This window comes from Onychostruthus taczanowskii, unplaced genomic scaffold (genome assembly GCF_017590055.1).
Source record: "Onychostruthus taczanowskii isolate IOZ18803 unplaced genomic scaffold, ASM1759005v1 scaffold48, whole genome shotgun sequence".
NCBI classification, from domain to species: Eukaryota; Metazoa; Chordata; class Aves; order Passeriformes; family Passeridae; genus Onychostruthus; species Onychostruthus taczanowskii.
Window position 1 is genome coordinate 5,171,903 of NW_024502347.1, and position 17,525 is coordinate 5,189,427.

The 17,525-nt window shown below is 33.5% G+C and overlaps 1 protein-coding gene across 1 annotated transcript in view; it reads left to right on the forward strand.

Moving 5' to 3' along the window:
- Positions 1 to 17,525, forward strand: part of ASCC3 (activating signal cointegrator 1 complex subunit 3) — a 252,629-nt gene that overhangs the window by 54,268 nt on the left and 180,836 nt on the right. The window contains exons 9-10 of the mRNA XM_041414871.1: positions 11,387 to 11,587; positions 12,047 to 12,187. Coding sequence (XP_041270805.1) covers positions 11,387 to 11,587; positions 12,047 to 12,187 — 342 coding nt within the window. The remainder of the gene's footprint in view (positions 1 to 11,386; positions 11,588 to 12,046; positions 12,188 to 17,525) is intronic.

Here is a 17,525-nt window from a genome sequence, read left to right on the forward strand (position 1 = left end):
TGTGTTTTTACATACATTTTTATTTTCCAAGGGCTTGATATTAATGACAACAGGCAAAACCCACTAGTAAGTGTAGATAAAGCAAGAAAAAAATCCTTCTGAGTAAAAAATAATGTTTTCAAATGTTCTTATGTTTGTGAGGTTGTCAACAGATCTCATTTAGAGAGACTTTTTTTTTATTCTATGTACAATGGTTTGTTTGAAAAGAGCTCTGTAAAATCTGGAGTTATCTCTTCTTGGGCAGAGAAGTTGAAAGAGAAGAGCAATTCACTAATAATATGGGTCAAAATCTAATAGGGACATTGTACTGGTGAATATATTCTTTTAGTCTGTTCTTTAAACTAGCATGGCTGTGTATAATACACAAAGCAAAAATTGCTTTAAAATATTTATTAGATACTGTCTTGTAAGAGTTTTATATATTCTTATAGTTGTTTAGGTTGCTCCTTTTCATTCAAGTAGTAAATATGAATAGGGAAATGGACTTTTTAATATTAACATAAGATAAAATTGACTGCATCTGATTTGAATAAAATGTTAAGCCTGTTTCATTTTCTACACAGCTGCCAAGTGTGTGTATATTGTGTAGTGGTGCCTCTGAAATAGTTGAAAATCTGATGGGAACACTTACAAAGGCAAACCAGTAAAGGGCACCAGCTGCTGAAAAACACCTGCTGGGCCACTGTGGGAGTAGATGCATCTGCCTGTACCTAGAAGTAATCTAACAAAGTACCTGCTTTTACCTGTCAGGATTTTAATTTGTGTAAAGATTCATCCAGTAAAACTGGTTCTGAATACTTAAATAAAGAAAAAAATAAGGCTGGTTTTTTGGTTTGGTTTTGTTTTGTTTTGGTTTTGTTTTGTGCAGGTATATGTCACTTCTGAGCAATTTTCTCATTCTTATAACTAGTTTAAGTTCTTCTTTTTATAAAATACAAACCCAGATTTGGCAGCCAGAAGTCTCATCTACACAATATGTAGTGTGCTATTGCAGGATACAGCCAGTATGGAGGAGATTATGCTACCAAAGAGGAGGTTTTCAGTTTTTGCTTGACTTAGTTTGAGAGATGTATCTCAAGGGGGTTTGTGAGAGTATATGTTCTCTTTTTCATTGTAGCATATTTCATTCACTGTTGACAGTAATGCGCAAACAAAAATAAATTTTACAATCAGAACTAATTAGGCAAATTTTCCAACTAGCTTTTAAAACTGTTGTACTTTTTGCCTTTTGGTACTTAAACTTTTATTGCTCCCGCATGTTGGTGACCCTTTCACACAAGTATCATGCCTCACCTACCTTTTATTTTCCTGTGGTAGGAAAACTTCTGTGAATGCTGCTAGTTTAGCTGCAATTCATGAAAACAAAAGAGCTGTGTTCTTGTAGAATACTGACTGTGCTCATAGTCTTTTCTTGTAAAATGTAGGAAAAAGTCTTCTAATATATATACTGTAAAACAGGGCTGCCATCTTGCATAGCAAAAGTGTGAATTTAAGTGAATTGGAGAAGAAAATTTAACTGTAGAAAGATTGTGACAGCAATAGTTAGTCCTCCAGGAATATTCTTCTGTTTGCCATTCTTTCATTTTTACTTGATGTGTTAAAATTATTACTAATTTCAGCTATAATTACTCTCCAAAGCATTCTGATAGTTTTTCTGTGTTTTGTTAGGTTTTGTAGGAAGAAATAGTTTGTTGTGTTAACATAAGCTAAAGTAAATAGCTTGAATACATTATTCTGAAGTGCCTTCTACATTAACAGATTAAATATTCACTTCTACATGAGCATTTAGAACTAATGCCTTTACATGCATAAAATAGTATTGAATTAATTAGAGGTCATTTAAAAATAAAATACTGAAAGAGATCTGTGCTTTAAAACTATATAGTAATATGAAATGTTCTTACCCTGCTCTTAAAAACAGGGTTCCATGCTTTCAAGGAAGATAATATTTAGGCTCCAGTTTGTGAAGTTCAACTGACTGGAATTTGGGTGACTTTTGTGTATTGAATTTTGTAGAGTAAACCCAATGACCAGTAAAAATCCAAGAAGCATTTCAGATAGGCATGGTCTTACACAGTGCAGCTGCAGGTAGCTCAAAAGAAATGCAACTTTCTGGATCACAGCATTCTTTTCCCCTTGTACTTAATCACTGTAATATTTGAAATCCAATTATGTCTACCTGGTGACTTTGCAGCTGTTATGTGGTTTTTTTGGCCTCATTAAATGATCATAACAAGTGAAATATTTAAATTGAGAAAGCAACTTTTTAAGTGTTAATTTTTCATTCTTTAGTCATTGACACGAATATGGACTTTAGTATAAAGAACATGCAGAAATCTGTAAAGTTTTTAATTAAAACAACTCAAAGTAGTTTTATTCATTTTGGTAATTAAGACTGGAGAATGAATAACGTGTTCTGCTGCATCCTGTTTAGGGAATAGCCACTTCTCAGTGGAATTTCACAGTACGAGTGTGGAAGAATACCGTAGTCTGCTTTACTTTGATAGCATCCCCAAAGGCAGACTTTCAGTCTTAGGAGTATTCGGTCTTCATTTAAGGCGAAATACAGAATAGTATCTTAAATTCTAATTCAAATTATACCGAAGACAAAAATTGTTTTTAATTTTTAAGAAATGTAATCTCAAAGTGAGAAGTTTGAAAGTCGAGGGAGGTATGTATATGCTAGTTCTGAAATGCTGGATCATTTAAAAGATTAACTCTCACTCAAATTATTTTAGACAAGTTATAGCTTGTCTGATTTTAATGTTGTCTTTAATTAGCACAAATTTCTGTATGCTCCTTAAGAAATGAATCTTTTATGTTAGATAAAGATGGCCTGTGTCTTTCAGTGATAAAAATGGGTCTGAGATGGTTCATCAAGGGATTTACTTAGAAATCACCAAATAATTTTAAATGTTTTTAAAAGATTTTGGAGTAGAGGAGCTATATGACTAGAAGATTGACTTCATAACTGATGAAGTCAATTGGCTAATGACTGATGGGCTATTCATATGTTAGTAGTGACATTCTTTCAAAACTGCAACAAGAACTAAAATGATAAATTTCTCTTGATATGATGCAGTTGTTACAAAATTCTTCCAGCTAGTTCATAAATGGTAATTCATAGAGAAATTAAATCATCAAAAAGTAATTTTTGTGTAGTTTCATAGCATATCATAATCCCTTTACTTGGGAAATGTTAGCTGCAATAATTTTATATTGGTTAGAAAAAAGAAGTTCAGTTCCTATGCTGCATGTTGGTAACCTAACCTTTTTTTCACCAATGGCCAGAATGTACTTAGCTACTTTCTCAATGCCTTTGTTGTCTTTCCTTATTATTTGTTGGGTTTCTCCCTTTGCCTTGCAGTGTCTATAGTTCTTGAACAACTAGGAAATGTTTTCCTATATTATCTCTTTGATTGCAGTTACTTTTGAGTCAGTGTGCATCTAATAGTGATGTTTTTTTCATCTCAGAGATGCTTTGTGTATTCCCAGGGGAATAAATTATGAGAGCAATATGCCATCAACAGAGCTAGGAGTCTCTTTTAGGTGTATTTAAGTATAAGAAATTATGAGAGTATTCTCTGAATCGGAAAAAAACCCAACAAAACCTGAAGAATAAACCATAGCATATAAACATCATGAGTTTCCTCGTTGCTCCATGTAGAAAAGTCAGGGAGATAGTGGAGATAGATACAGCTCAATACATAGCAGGCCAGGACATCTAAAATGTTTCTTTTAAAACTGTAGATATTTTGAATGTAGATTTAATTTTTTTTTTTTTTACATTTGTGCAGTTTTTTTTATCTTTCACTCTCCCATAATTTTAGCTTTGCACAGCATATTTTTTAATTTTATAAGGAAGAAAACCTTTATTTGGTTACATTTAATATGGATGAAATGTGATCAAATTAAACCCAAATCCATCTATCCTCATAAGACTTTAACTTCTCTGAGGTTATTAGAAAATGCCACAACTGTTGCCAATTTTCCTTCAGCTGCATTAGTTCAAGGTAATTTTTGTGTGTAATTCACAAATGGCATCAGAAGGCTCCAAGAGGAGGCTGTGTTCTGATTTCCATTTCATTGCTGTAATCTGGAATAATTCTCTTGACATTGGATACTTTTGAGTTTGCAGCAGTGTCACTGAAATCAGAATCTCTCCTGTGTGTCTGTTTGGATGCCAAAACTTATGAGCATTTTCTGTAGAAAGAGTTGCTTTTGTGGAAAAATCTTTCTGAAACACTTTGTTATTCAATTCCTCAAATCAAATCACCAGAGGGTGTAATCACTCTGTCTATAATCTTTTGTCATATTATAACTAGGTTGATGAACAGAACACAATTCTCCCAGTGAGGGGAGGTGATCCCCCAAGCTGTTTCAGTTTTTTTAACTAAGAGCAGTGAAAGCCTTGTAGTGCCATAGTGGGGTTCTGTCATTTCCTTCAAATTTTGGGATTTGGGATATATACATGCACGTCTTTGGTTTTAATCTATGCACTGAACCCAACTATTTCTCAGTGTTGTGTTTTTAGTACAAGAGTAAGTGGTTGAATAATTCAGAAGTTTGTAGAAAAGCTACGACTGCTGTTGTTTGTATAGTGTTGCTCATCAGCAGAAGAGTTTATGTATAATAAAGTTGGTGACAATGTAACTATAGGCTTACAAGGATTCTTGTTGAAGTTGCTTCAGGCATGTAAACTCTTAGCTGTCATATATGAAGGTAAATATTTTCCCTAAAACCTCTTGATTTTGAATAGATCGCTCTTCTTTCTTCAAGAGTACAGAAGGCAGGACTGATGACAAACAAAACAAACAAACAGCAACAACAACAACAAAAAAAAATCAAAGAACCAAACAAAACCACAAACACACAAAACCAGAGATAGAGGCTTTTTTTCTTTGACTTTTTTTGGTTTTCACTTGCTCTTTTTTTCAAGGAGGACCTATGTTTCCATAGTTGGTAGGAGAATACTATGCGCCTAATTTTGCTGCAATTTGTTTTTTAATGAAACTGTTCTGGACTTCTCTGGATGGAGTCTGGATCTTCTTTAGTGAAAGTTTGTTTCTTGAACAGCAGTCACTGTTATGAACTGCCCAGAATTTCGACATTTCTGAGACCTGAGTAATTCAATAAAACTCTCAGTGTTTGGCAAATGTGAAGTAAAAAAGGTCTGGAGAGGCAATGTTTAATAACGATTTAGAAGGAACATTCCTAGGAAGCAAAATCATAATAATTTTCATCATTTTTGTTATGGTGACTTTGAGTTGGGGTGATCCTTTAACATAGAATGACTATATAATTTTTTTTCCTCTCAGAATACTTCCTTTTACTCTAGTGAACTCTGTTAGAATCCAGGAGAATTTTGCAGTGTTCATTTTGAGTTTAAAGATCCTAATATAGCTTGAAAGTATGGACATTCCCCTGGTTTCTGATGGCCACTACTACTTAAATACTTACTGCATTAACCAGTGAATGTGGTGATAATTTTAAAATAAAGACTCTGTACAGTTTTCTAAAAGATGATTAATTCCAATTAAGAACATATTTAAAGAAGTTTCTTGTGGGCTTCTCTGTTCTAAAATATCAGAGTATAATTTTACCCTTATGGTTCATTATTTGTTTTTTCTAGGAATTCTTTTGAGTTCTTAATCTTATTAAAGGACTGGAGCATCTTTTGGGTGAGGAGAGTGTGAGAGAGCTGAAGAGGAGGCTTGGGGGGAATCTGACAAGTGTATATAAATACCTGACGTGAGAATGATTAACAAAGAGGGAGCCAGACTCTCATCAGTGGTGCCCACTGGCAGCTCCAGAGGAAATGGGCACAAATTAAGACTCATGATTTCATCTGAACAGAGGAGAGTAATTTTTTACTATGAGGTGGTCGAATACTGGTACACTTTGCTGAGAAAGATCATCCTGGTTGATAGTTGAAATGTAACTGCATAGGTGTAAATGATCCTGCTTTGAGCAGGGGGGGTTGAACTGGATTATTTGTAAGTGAAATGATTCTGTGATCTGTGGTTGCTGCTAACAGTGACCCAATGGCCCATACCATGCAAGAATTGCTTTCAGGCTAGTCAGGTGTAGCCGGTATGGTGTTGAAATAAGCTGCTAGTTCTGTGGTGCGCTTTGTTTTTTGCATCTGTCTAACATGTTTTACTCCAAGGTTTCTTTATAGCACATAACTCTTCAGGTACTATACTTTGGATGAGATATACTTTGTAGTTACTTGAAGAAATTGTACTGCTGATTATGGCCCAAAGCCAGTCGTAAGGTCTATTTGGTACGCTTGTATAATTTTCGTATCTTTGTGTATGCTACTTGTTCCTGCAAAAATTGTTCCCCTAAGTCCAATGAAATCTCACTGATATGATTTGGTGCTAAATGGAGCAGATCCAAACGTCATGCAGTTTTTCTTTTACGTGTTATGAGGCTTTGCTTAAAATGTATATGCACACTTTGAAAGACAACATTTCAGTCTTTGGGACAGGTAGGAAATTATATTCTCAATCAGTTCTTCTAAGATAACATAAAAATAATTTTACTTTTACGCTATTTATATAGTTACGTTTGTATTTATTTCTCTTCCTAAATCTCATGAGCTACCACTTTTTCATGGAAGTAGCAGAATATGAAAAGTATCATCAGGAGAGGGAAGCTGTGGAAGTCCCCAGGTATAACATCTATGTTTATTTCTGGGTGTACCTTCAGTAACAAAATGGAATTTACACTGGCACAAAAGTGCTTTAAGTATATAGATACCTAATTAGAAAGCAGGGGAGAACTACTAATTATTCATTATTCAGAAGGATGATGGGAATGTATTTATATGTATGTATATGTGTATATGCACACATATAAAAACATATGTTTGTGTGTGTATATGAGTATGTATGCATAGTTATGTGTTTTAACCAACAACATTCCAGAGGACAGTGGAGGGGAAAGATGACCTAGAGATTATTTATGTGTCAGAACAAGGAACATCAGAGCTTTACATCCTGAATTTCATGGTTTTTATGCAAAAAAGCATGGATTAGTCATACTATTACCAGTTAGATCAATTAGCTTTTTAACTGAAAGTGTAGTAGAACAGCTGACTGGAGAATGGGATTTGTTTCACCTGAGAATATATAAGATACTTTGCATAAAATAGTTCTACATTAAAATTAAGCCAATGAGTAGGAAAAATACTGAAAGCTCAGCCTTGGCTTACAGGTGCAATGGATTATCTCTAAGATAAATGGGTAGTAATCTTATTACTTTGTTATAATATGACAGAAGAAGTCATCATTACAGAGCATTTCTACAAGGTCTTGGTGATTAATTGCATGACTAAAACCCTGTCTTAAGTGCTGATGGTCTGTGCTATTTAGAGCAGATGCTACCACTACTGTGTTGCTAAAGCAGTTGTGTTTCAGAGCTGAAGCTTGACTGCAGACTGAACTGTGAGGACTCATTCATGAATATTACTTTAATGAGTTAAACAAATTTGTCCTATTTTTAAATTGCTGTCGGAGCACCAACACACAAACATGTTTCGGATGAAATTTCTGATTTAGAATATCTTGATTAAGTGTAATCTCATTTATTCATAAATGCATTAGTTGTAACAATAAATTCCATGGGAAAGAATGTGAAAGCTTACTGAAGTAAAATCAAGGGATTTATTCATTCACGTCACAGCTGCTTTGAGTATCATCTGGTTTGTGGAAAGAGTTGCTTCTTGGTGGCTTTTCGTATTGATTCATACTTGTGTAAAAATGGCATCATCATAGGCTTGAAATCCTGTTAGTTGAGAGTAACATTCAGATTGTGTTCTACTCAAACTTCCTATGGTTTGTGTTGAATTACTGGGATAAATCAGCTGTAGAAGGCTAAAAATGTTGCATCTCATTAATTTTCAGTAAAAATCACTTTCTGCAATCCAGTGGCTACCAGTCCTTTAAGCAAGAAGGGGTTTCATTGGTTTATCTGAAAAGGAGTTGTTCTGTAGAAGCCGTGGCTGATGTTTATGTGCCAGAGGGGAAAAAAAATTGTTTTCCATTTTAAAAATAGGTAGTATGTGCAAATGACAATTTAAAAAAATAAATATTTTAGTACCTTTATCAAACTGTGGACTTCCATGCCTACTGTTGTATTTCTGTGTGCTGCCTTACTATTTTATAAGGGCAAAACTACTGGTTTCAGATTATGCATTTGTACTTACTGCATGGAATAAAATGAAATTTAGAGGCAAGATAATATTTTGTAAGTTAATGGGGACTTAGTTTGAAGATGTCTTAGGATATTTTTTCCCTCTAGAGGTACTTTCTCTTGTAGCCTTTTTAATCCTTAGTATATTCCTGCAGAGTCAACTTGCAAAGATTATTCATTGACTGTTTTGTGATTCTGAATATTGTATATTGATTTGTGAGTGCCAGCTTGAAAATTAATTGGTGTGTTGAATAAAAAACTAGGTTCTGATTCAGAATACCATTATTTTTAAAAAGTTCTAGTTCTTAACCAGGCTTTTTTGTAGTTTTTTTGGTTTTGGGTTTTGTTGGTTTTTTGGGTTTTTTTTGTTGGTTTTTTTTTTTGTTTAATCTTTATTCTGCTCTTAATATTCCTATTTCAATAGGCTTAGCATCTTACTAGAAAACAAGCTGAAGTTAATTTTTCTAACTTGCTACACAGCTTCCTCTATTTTTTTCTGGAACATCTGTTTTTTTATTGCTGCTTACCAAGTCAGTCTTAATCCATGGTGTTAATATTTTCCAATAGGAAAAGAGGCAGGAAATTATTTTTATTTTTCTAAATGTGTTTATTTTTGCTTACAATTGCATGTCCTAGGGCTATAGTGTATGTAGTTTCTGCCAAATGTAAAGGAAAGGAAAAAGATGTTTTATGCTGTGCACTTAAAGTTTAAGAGAAGCTGGAACAGCATATTTTTACAGGCAGTAGTTTAAGAAAACTTAAGATATATTTAAGGGTATTAACAATCACATTGCTGTAAGGTGATCTTATGTGTAAAGCCACAAAAATTCAGTTGGGTGACTGTGAAAAATTCCTGTCATACATTTCTGAAGATACTTAGGCTGTACTTCATTTAGACAGCAGTGTTTCTGCTTTTGTTTAAAAACTGCTTATTTAAATAATGTAATATTGTGTAATGTAGTTCTTAGTTCCATTCTGTAATCACTAGTTGTATTTGTGAGTTTCTCTCTGTAGATCCTTTGTTATAAACACTCTAAATGATGTTCATCAGTGTGAACTTTATGCAGTGTTTATAATAGCTTTTAAAAGCAACTCGATGGAGTGGGAGGGGAAAGGAAAAACAACCAATTACAAAGACCTGTCAAGAAATCTCAAAATTAAGTAACAAGCAAGTTAAAAACCTAAAATGACTAAGGTGGCCATACAAATAGCTGATTGAACCCTGATAGCACTGAGACATTCAACAGGTCTCCCAGAAACCTTTAATACTTTATGAGTCTCATTCGTGAAGATGAAATGAATTTTGAAGATGACACACAAAGTACACATTATGTATACAAAATTGGTGCAAAAGAAATAAGCTTTCTTCCTGTAGTGTTGCAAGCAGAGTAAACTATGCAAACACAGTGACAGTGAAAATTTTGTAATCCTGAAATTCAGTGACTAAAAATCTGAAGAAACTTGATGACAAGTGCACAAATTAGTTACATTTTGTTTTTCTTCACCAAAGACAATGGTTTAAAATAGATGTTTGGATATATTTGAGATTTGTCAATCCTACAAATACAAATGCACTTCATGATTTGAATAGTACTTACTTTTTCAGTGGGGTGTAGGAAGTTTTCAACCCAAAAGCTCTAAGACAAAGGCACTGTTAAATTGAAAAGGACGTTTTTCAAAAAGGAAGTGTGTTGATCGCGTAGCTTTTTCATTGACTTCTATATCAGTGAATGTTGTTTTTTCATGTTCAAAACCTTCTAAAATGAAACTACAGTTGGTTAGTCATTAAGTACATCATTCCTTTAGATTTAAGAGTAGAGCATTTTCACTTTTTGTGAAAACGGTAATGGTCTGTTAATCTAAATTTGTAATTTGTATCGTAACCCCTCACATGAGGCTACTACAAGGAAGCTGCAGCATAATGATAGACTTAGTGTTGTTTGTTGCAAAATTAAGTTAAGTATCTGATGTAAATATCTGATGAAGCCCTCATTCCTAAGCTTGCATTATTTGGAAAAGTCCTGCTCAAATAATTTGCTTAGTATTGGAATGAATTGGGAAGTATATTTTACCATAGAAAACCACTGTAAATTATTAAAGCACCCAGAATAATGGAAAAGATCTTCAGATTTTTTGAGGTTTGTTCTTTACTGTACTTTTGTTTTTTCCTGCAAAAAAGTAAAAATTACAATCTTCAAATATATCAGTAAGATACTTTTCATTCTTTGTACTAGAAGCAGGTAATTAAATCTGTAGAAAGAAAATAATTAGGTATTCTGCAGTCTATTTTAAACATCTTTGAAAAGTAACTAAGAAAAACTAAGTTTATTAGAAAATTAATTTTATATTTAAGGACCGTTTCAGTTTTATAATCTTCAAATGCGGGATTTGCCACTGTCGCTGTACAGTGGTTCTTTCTTGGTAAAAATATAATTTTTCAGAGAGCCCAATAGGAGCAAAGTATTACTGTAACTGATGATTTGTACTTTATAAGATTTAAACATGCATGAAATTCTAATAAGCATAATTTCCTGTATCAACTATAAAATTTATTTTTTCGAAACATTCTCTTAAGTTTGTTTTGGACTACACGTACAAGTTTTATGTTCCTTTTGGTACTGCAGCTTGTTGTGAATATTGTTGGAGAAAGGTCTGAACATGAACAATTGCAAGATGGAGATCTTCTCAGAAGCAAGAGAAAGTTTTTACTGAATGTGTGTGTCTGTTTGCAAAATTAGTGTTCCATTGTTTGTCTGCCTCATCTTCCAGTAGAGTAGTCAGTTTTTCATCCTGGATTTTGAGATGTATATTGTTCTTTTCTTGTTAATGCTGTTTTACTGATGTTTAGTTACTAATACTTCCATATTTTACTGCATATTAGTTTTTATCCCACTCGTCAGTAAAAAAATTAGGTGGTGAAATAGTATGAGGCTAATGATTTTGATCAATTTTAGCAGATGTTTTCCTGCTATAATTTGTTTTCTCTATTGATTTCCTGTTTGAGGGTTGAGTAGAAGTGATATCCTCAGAATAAAAAAAAGTTGGAACAATAAATATATTATGACAGGTATCTGAAGGTTTGTTTACATGTGCTCTTTTTCTTATTATTAATGTATACATAGATAGACACACAGATGTACAAACATCTATGAAAAATCCAAGATATGTGTGTTGTTTGTTTCAACAGATTGGACAACTTGCTTTTAAAGGCATGAAAAGGCTCAACCGAATCCAGTCTATAGTTTTCGAGACTGCCTACAACACAAATGAGAACATGCTGATCTGTGCACCCACTGGAGCTGGGAAGACTAACATTGCCATGCTGACAATCCTTCATGAAATTCGCCAGCATGTCCAGCATGGTGTTATCAAAAAGGATGAGTTTAAGGTAGGAGTTTAATGAACCAAATAGCAGCTTTTTAACTTGTAAGATAAAATCTATTATGTGTTATACACAGAATATGAAATCAGGAAGTTCTCAAGGATATTAGACTTTTCCGAGTTAAAGATAAGGCCAGTTTTGATTTGCTTCATTATTGCTAAAGCTATTCTTACTTGTGTTCTAAAAATCTTATTATGTGAATAAAAAGCTATGAAAATGCATTTAGCTTTCATGCAGAACCAATTTTCAAAGTGATGAGGCTGTATAAACAAAATCCATTGTCCTTTAAACAGCTGCACACTTATCCAACAAAGATAACTACTTTTCATATATCACTATTAAGATTTTTCACTGTAAGTGCCTGGCATCATATTTCACAATAAATTGTGATTTGTAATGGTTGCCATGAAACAAACAACATTGTGGGGTTTGCTCATTTATCAAGTGAGTGTTGTTTTGGTGCAGATTGTGTATGTTGCTCCGATGAAGGCTTTGGCAGCAGAAATGACAAATTACTTCAGCAAGCGTCTGGAGCCACTTGGCATTACTGTGAAAGAGCTGACCGGTGATATGCAACTGTCAAAAGGCGAAATTCTGCGAACACAGGTATGCTTAATCTTTCCAAATACTGTTCTCTGTGTGTATATTTGTACCTTTTCTTAGGTACACTGCTCTTCAGGCTCCTTGTAACAGTATTGGTGAAGCAGCTGAAATATTATTACTACACCTGTAATTTACAGTGATTATGTACACTGTTATAAGTTCAGAATTCTTCAATAAAAACCATCTTTGAGAAGTTTAAAGTTTGGTCTGCAAATGATGAGTTCCTAAGAAATCCAAATGGCTGTAACAACATTGTTGCTAATATGTTAAAATAACATTTGCCTTATTAAAAAAAAAAAAAAACAAAAAAACAACCAAACAAACAAAAAAAAAAAAAAAAAACAAACAAAAACCAAAAAAAAAAAAAAAAAAACCAAAAAAAAAAAAAAAAAACAGCCCAACCAACCAAAAAAACCCAGCAACAAACAAAAAACTGTAGGTTCCCATTAATGGCTGATCTTACTGTTCCTCATTTGTCCTTAAAAAGTAAAGATATCACTAGGCTAAACATTTGAACATTCATAGAAATTAATAAAATTTGTGGGTTTGGCCTCTTAAATAGGACTGCATACATGGAGACTATTTTGTTTTAGCAGACACGTTTTGCCATATTTATTTCAGGGAAATGCTGTTTGTGTCAGTGAAATACCATTTTTCCAAACTCTTAAGATACTTGTATACCTGTTCTGTTCTTGCATACAGTTCTGTGATTACCCTTTCCCCTTCTGCCTGGTCCAAAAAAAAGAAAAAAGAACTGGTTGCATTATCAATGTGAATGTTTGTAAATGTAGTAATTGTTGATCCAGATGAGTGATATTTTAGCAGTCTTAGCTTTCAGGTATTTAACATTTTTATGGTAAGTGGAGAGACAACCTTCCACATGACAAGAATATATGTCAGTATGTAATTAATGATTAGGAGGACCGCTGCAGTCGTTATCCAGTATGAAGTTGTGAATAGCAATTAGAAGATGTATATGCATACATATTGGTACATAACCAGTATCAATGAGTGACAGTAAAATTGCTGGTACCTTATCAGAGTGACTTTGCCACATATCTACCTAAAATCAGAGTTTACAAAATTAAAAAAGTTTGGCAGCAGCTTTTAGTAATTGAAATTATTTAGATACACCAAATTACCATTTTAAATTGCTTCCTGATTCACAGTATTTTTCAGCTAGGGCACATAATCAAGTAGATCATGGTTTTAATAGAGAGAGAGATATAATGTGTAATCACTGCTGAAACTGAAAGTGACAGTAGAAAAACCTGCTCTGAATATAAGGACAAAGCTGGATGAACAGAATGAATGTAGAATGGAAAAGTGCTGTTTATGCTTGCTCTTCTAGTTAGCAATATAATTCCTACAAACTCACCTCATTATCAGTACTCTGGTTATATCCAGCAAAAAAAGTAAGAGAACAAAAGAAACAAGAAATATTTCAGGCTTTATTAAAAAATTTGTCTGGGAAATGGTTTAAAAAGCTGAAATTTATTACTCTAGTAATGGGAACTTATTGATATATACAGAGTGTTAACTTAGAGAAACTTAGTAACTTGAGTGTAGGAAGACTGTCTGGTTCATCATGCTCTTTTTATTTCATCCAGCATGCCACTACTAGCATAATTCTTAATTTTGTTGTGGAGAAGAGGCTAAAACAGATTGATGCATATAAGTCAAGAAGAAATAGAAAAGGGAGGATGTGGATAATTTTTTTTTCCCTGCCATGGACTCATTTAATTGCTTTGAAATTAGCTTTTTTTGTCTGAAACTTTCCTTCAAGGGATTTCTACAGTTTCCTATGTATGTCGTAGTATAGAAACACTAATCTGAAGTGTATTTGTAGTTTCAAAACTTTTGGGAACAGTGGAGGTGAAAGAAAAATGGTCTCCAGAAGAGGAAAAATTTGGAAGCCATTGTATTTGTGACCCAAAACTCGGTTCCTACATTTTCAAAGAAACTATAGTTAAAGTGTTGATTAATTTCAGTTTTGCTTGTACTCAGTTTTGTGTCTTTGGTCTTCAAAACATTGGGAAGGTTAAAACGAAAAAAAATATAAAGGCTAAAAGACTTGTTTTGTCTTGTTTGTCATATCTAGTCAGTCTTATAACTAATCAGAAATGTGGAAGGTGAGGATGAGAGATGATACCAATCCAAGAGTTACCAGTGTAATTGCTGTTACTGTTCTTGCAGATTCGGGAGTCCAGCAGTGTGCAGTGTTTTATTGCTGCATAACGAAGTGCACAGCAAATGTGTAGCATGTTAGAAACTGAGGAAAGACCACTTGCTTGTGCTGGATCTTGGTTATTGCCCTGCACATATACTGTTTACTATCAAAACTCATGAGCTTTCTTTGCTCAGCTAGGCACTTTAAACCACTTCATCCAAGCAAGTTTCTTTCACCATTTTTTACTCTGTATTAAATGATTCTTGCTTCAAAACTTCATTTTACTTGTCAGCCTCTCTAATGCATACATTTCTCAGAAAGGAATACTCTGATAGGTATTGCTGCTTTCTTTATACTTTTGGATTTGCTTTGCCAGTCATTGCTCTGCTCTGTTTTCTAGCCTTTAGTAGTGTAAGTAATGAAGTACTTTGTTTAACAGGAAAGCAGTTTTTCCTGAAAGAATTAATGCTATGGCAGGTAGATGCAGGCACACAGTTTATATACACAGGGACAGTAGTTTCATATATGAGGCAGTAAAAGGAAGAGAGTAGGATCATCAGCTGAAGTAGATGCTGGTATTTCAGGCTGGATATAATTTTCACAAGATCTCAACTGATACTTCTAGGTAACTGAAGGCCTGATAAATATCTCCTGTGACAGTTGTCTTCTGCCTGTTTTCTGAGCAGTTGCATTTTCACAGTCTTTATTTTTGTCCTAAGGTGAATCAAATCAGTCACGATGAAAGATGTAAAAATAAGGTGATTGTCAGGTATTAGTTAGAAGTAGTGCTTAAATGACAATCCTGATAATTTTCTGCTTCCTTTCCATCCTGCTTCCTTCATTCTTCATACTTTGCCTGTGTATATTTAAGGATATGTGTTTTCTAAGTTATTACATGTAGCTCTAGTGCTTATCCTGATGAGGAAAAATTGCTTTATCTGACAAATTGGTAACTGTCTCCCTTCTCAGGAATGCACCCTTAATGTACAGTGGGAACTACCTCTATTAATTTTTCTACAAATATTTTTAAGGGATATAAATACTAGCAAAAAAAAAAAAAAGGTGACAAGGAATTTAAATTTCAGTTCCCTTTATGATGGAATAAAATATTTTAAATATTTTTTTTAAATTCCAATTAAAAAGGTCTACAGCACATTTTTCCAGCAATAAATTTTCTCTGTGCTTTCCATGCTGTCATTTATACCCATCCAGAAGATAGCCATGTTTCTTGCTGCTCCATACTTCTATAGTATTATACATTATAGGATTTTACTTCCAATGCTATTATTGAATATTCATTAACATTTCTATGGTTCCAACACACTTCATAAGCTTTTAAAATAAGTTATTTCTGATTTTACTAATAATGAAATTGACTTAAAAAGAAAAATGAAAATAGTTTTTGTTGACTCTTCAGTCAGTTTTCCCCACATCTTACACATTGAAAGCCACAGTTAAAAGTTTAACATGTGGTATGTGTGTTCAAACTCTGAGACAATTTTCCTTCATAGAAGCATAGAATGGTTTGACCTTGCATTTGCAACAAATACAATGTAATTGTAGTTGTCCTTTGAAAGTTTGGAGAATACAGCTGGAATTGGAGCAGTATAGATTTATAAGGTAATCACCAAGTCTGAAAGCAGTGCCTTGCCCTGGGCACAGTGTGTTGTAAGCTGATGGATGAGTGGCATCATGCCTTAACTTGTGCAAAACAGTGGTAGCCTCTACAGAATGCAGAAATGCCTTCTGGCCTTAATACAAATTTAGTGGGCATCAAAAAATGTAGAAGATAATTTCTTTTTAATGTTTTATGCCAAAATAGTATAAAACAAAGTTAGGATTCTTGGCATAACATAGTAAAAGCTTATCAAACCTTTATAGACTTTAAAAATAGTTTTTGAAAATTACCCTGTTAAATATATTTTATTTTCTTTTTAAGGAAAGTTATTTTGATGTTTTATTGCACTTTCAGTTAGTGTGAATGTTTCTCACCTTTAAACTGGTACCTCAGCAGTTTTGTATTAGATGCGTTTTGGTATAATCATTGTCAGCAGCCTGCATTTTAATTCAAATAAGTACATATAAGTGAGACTGACATTTGGAAGTTGAAATAAGTTTTCTGTAATGTTTTTGCTTTATTTTGTGCCTCAGACCTGCAGTTACAAGCCAAATTACTTTAGTTGGTCTTAGATCTCTTCTTTTGCTTTGAGGAGTGCCTGACTGTCATGAGCCTTACTTGTTACAGATATGTATTATTGTTAAGGACAGATCACAAGTGCTATGTAGTAGCTGGAAACAAATCTGGTCAAATTTTGAAAGCAGTCTAATTTCCCCAGCCTATAAACCTCTATGTATCTCTGTTCCTTCATTCTCATATTGTTGGAGTTAAAGGGATTCAGACAGCAGGAAAAAGAAATGTACCGTCTTTTAACTAAATGTTATGAGAAAATGAATCAAACTGTAATTGTGTGAGTAGTTGTGATTCTGCCACTTCTGAAATATTGAATATTTTTTAACTTGATAGGAATATAGTTTTTTTTTAAAGAAAAGCATTTCTATTTTTGTTATGGTTCTTCTTGATCAACAAATTAATTATACAGAAAGCAAGGTTATTCATTTAAAACATGTTATTGGATTTTCTGTAACGTTTACATAGTATTCAGGTACTTAGAGGTCCACAGAAAGAGTTGTATACATTTACTGAACTGCAAGGCTGTGCCTGTCTACATAGGTCTGAAGGACATCACAGAAAGAGACACCTCCAAAACTGCTGGGTTTCTGCTGGACTCCACATGTCTCTGTCTTTTTTCTGTCACAGATTTGATAAACATTAATTTCATGTCTGATTGAAGAAGAGGATATCAGAAACAAATCAGAAGCTCCATCTCACCTTAGTCTGCTTTCAACATAATGTGCTTCTAAAACATTCTTCCTTAATGAAGGCACAGCATGGGAAAACTATAGGAGCATTTCACCCGTTAAAAAAAAAAAAAAAAAAAAAAAAAAAACAAAAAAAAAAAAAAAAAAAAAAAACCCAAAAAAAACTAAAAAACCCCCAAACACATAAGAGCAAACAAACAAAAAAAAATCCTTCATTCTTTATGAACTCTGAAAAATTCCGTGATGCTCAAGAAATCGAATTCAAAGTTTACATTTTTGCTGTCATGTCTG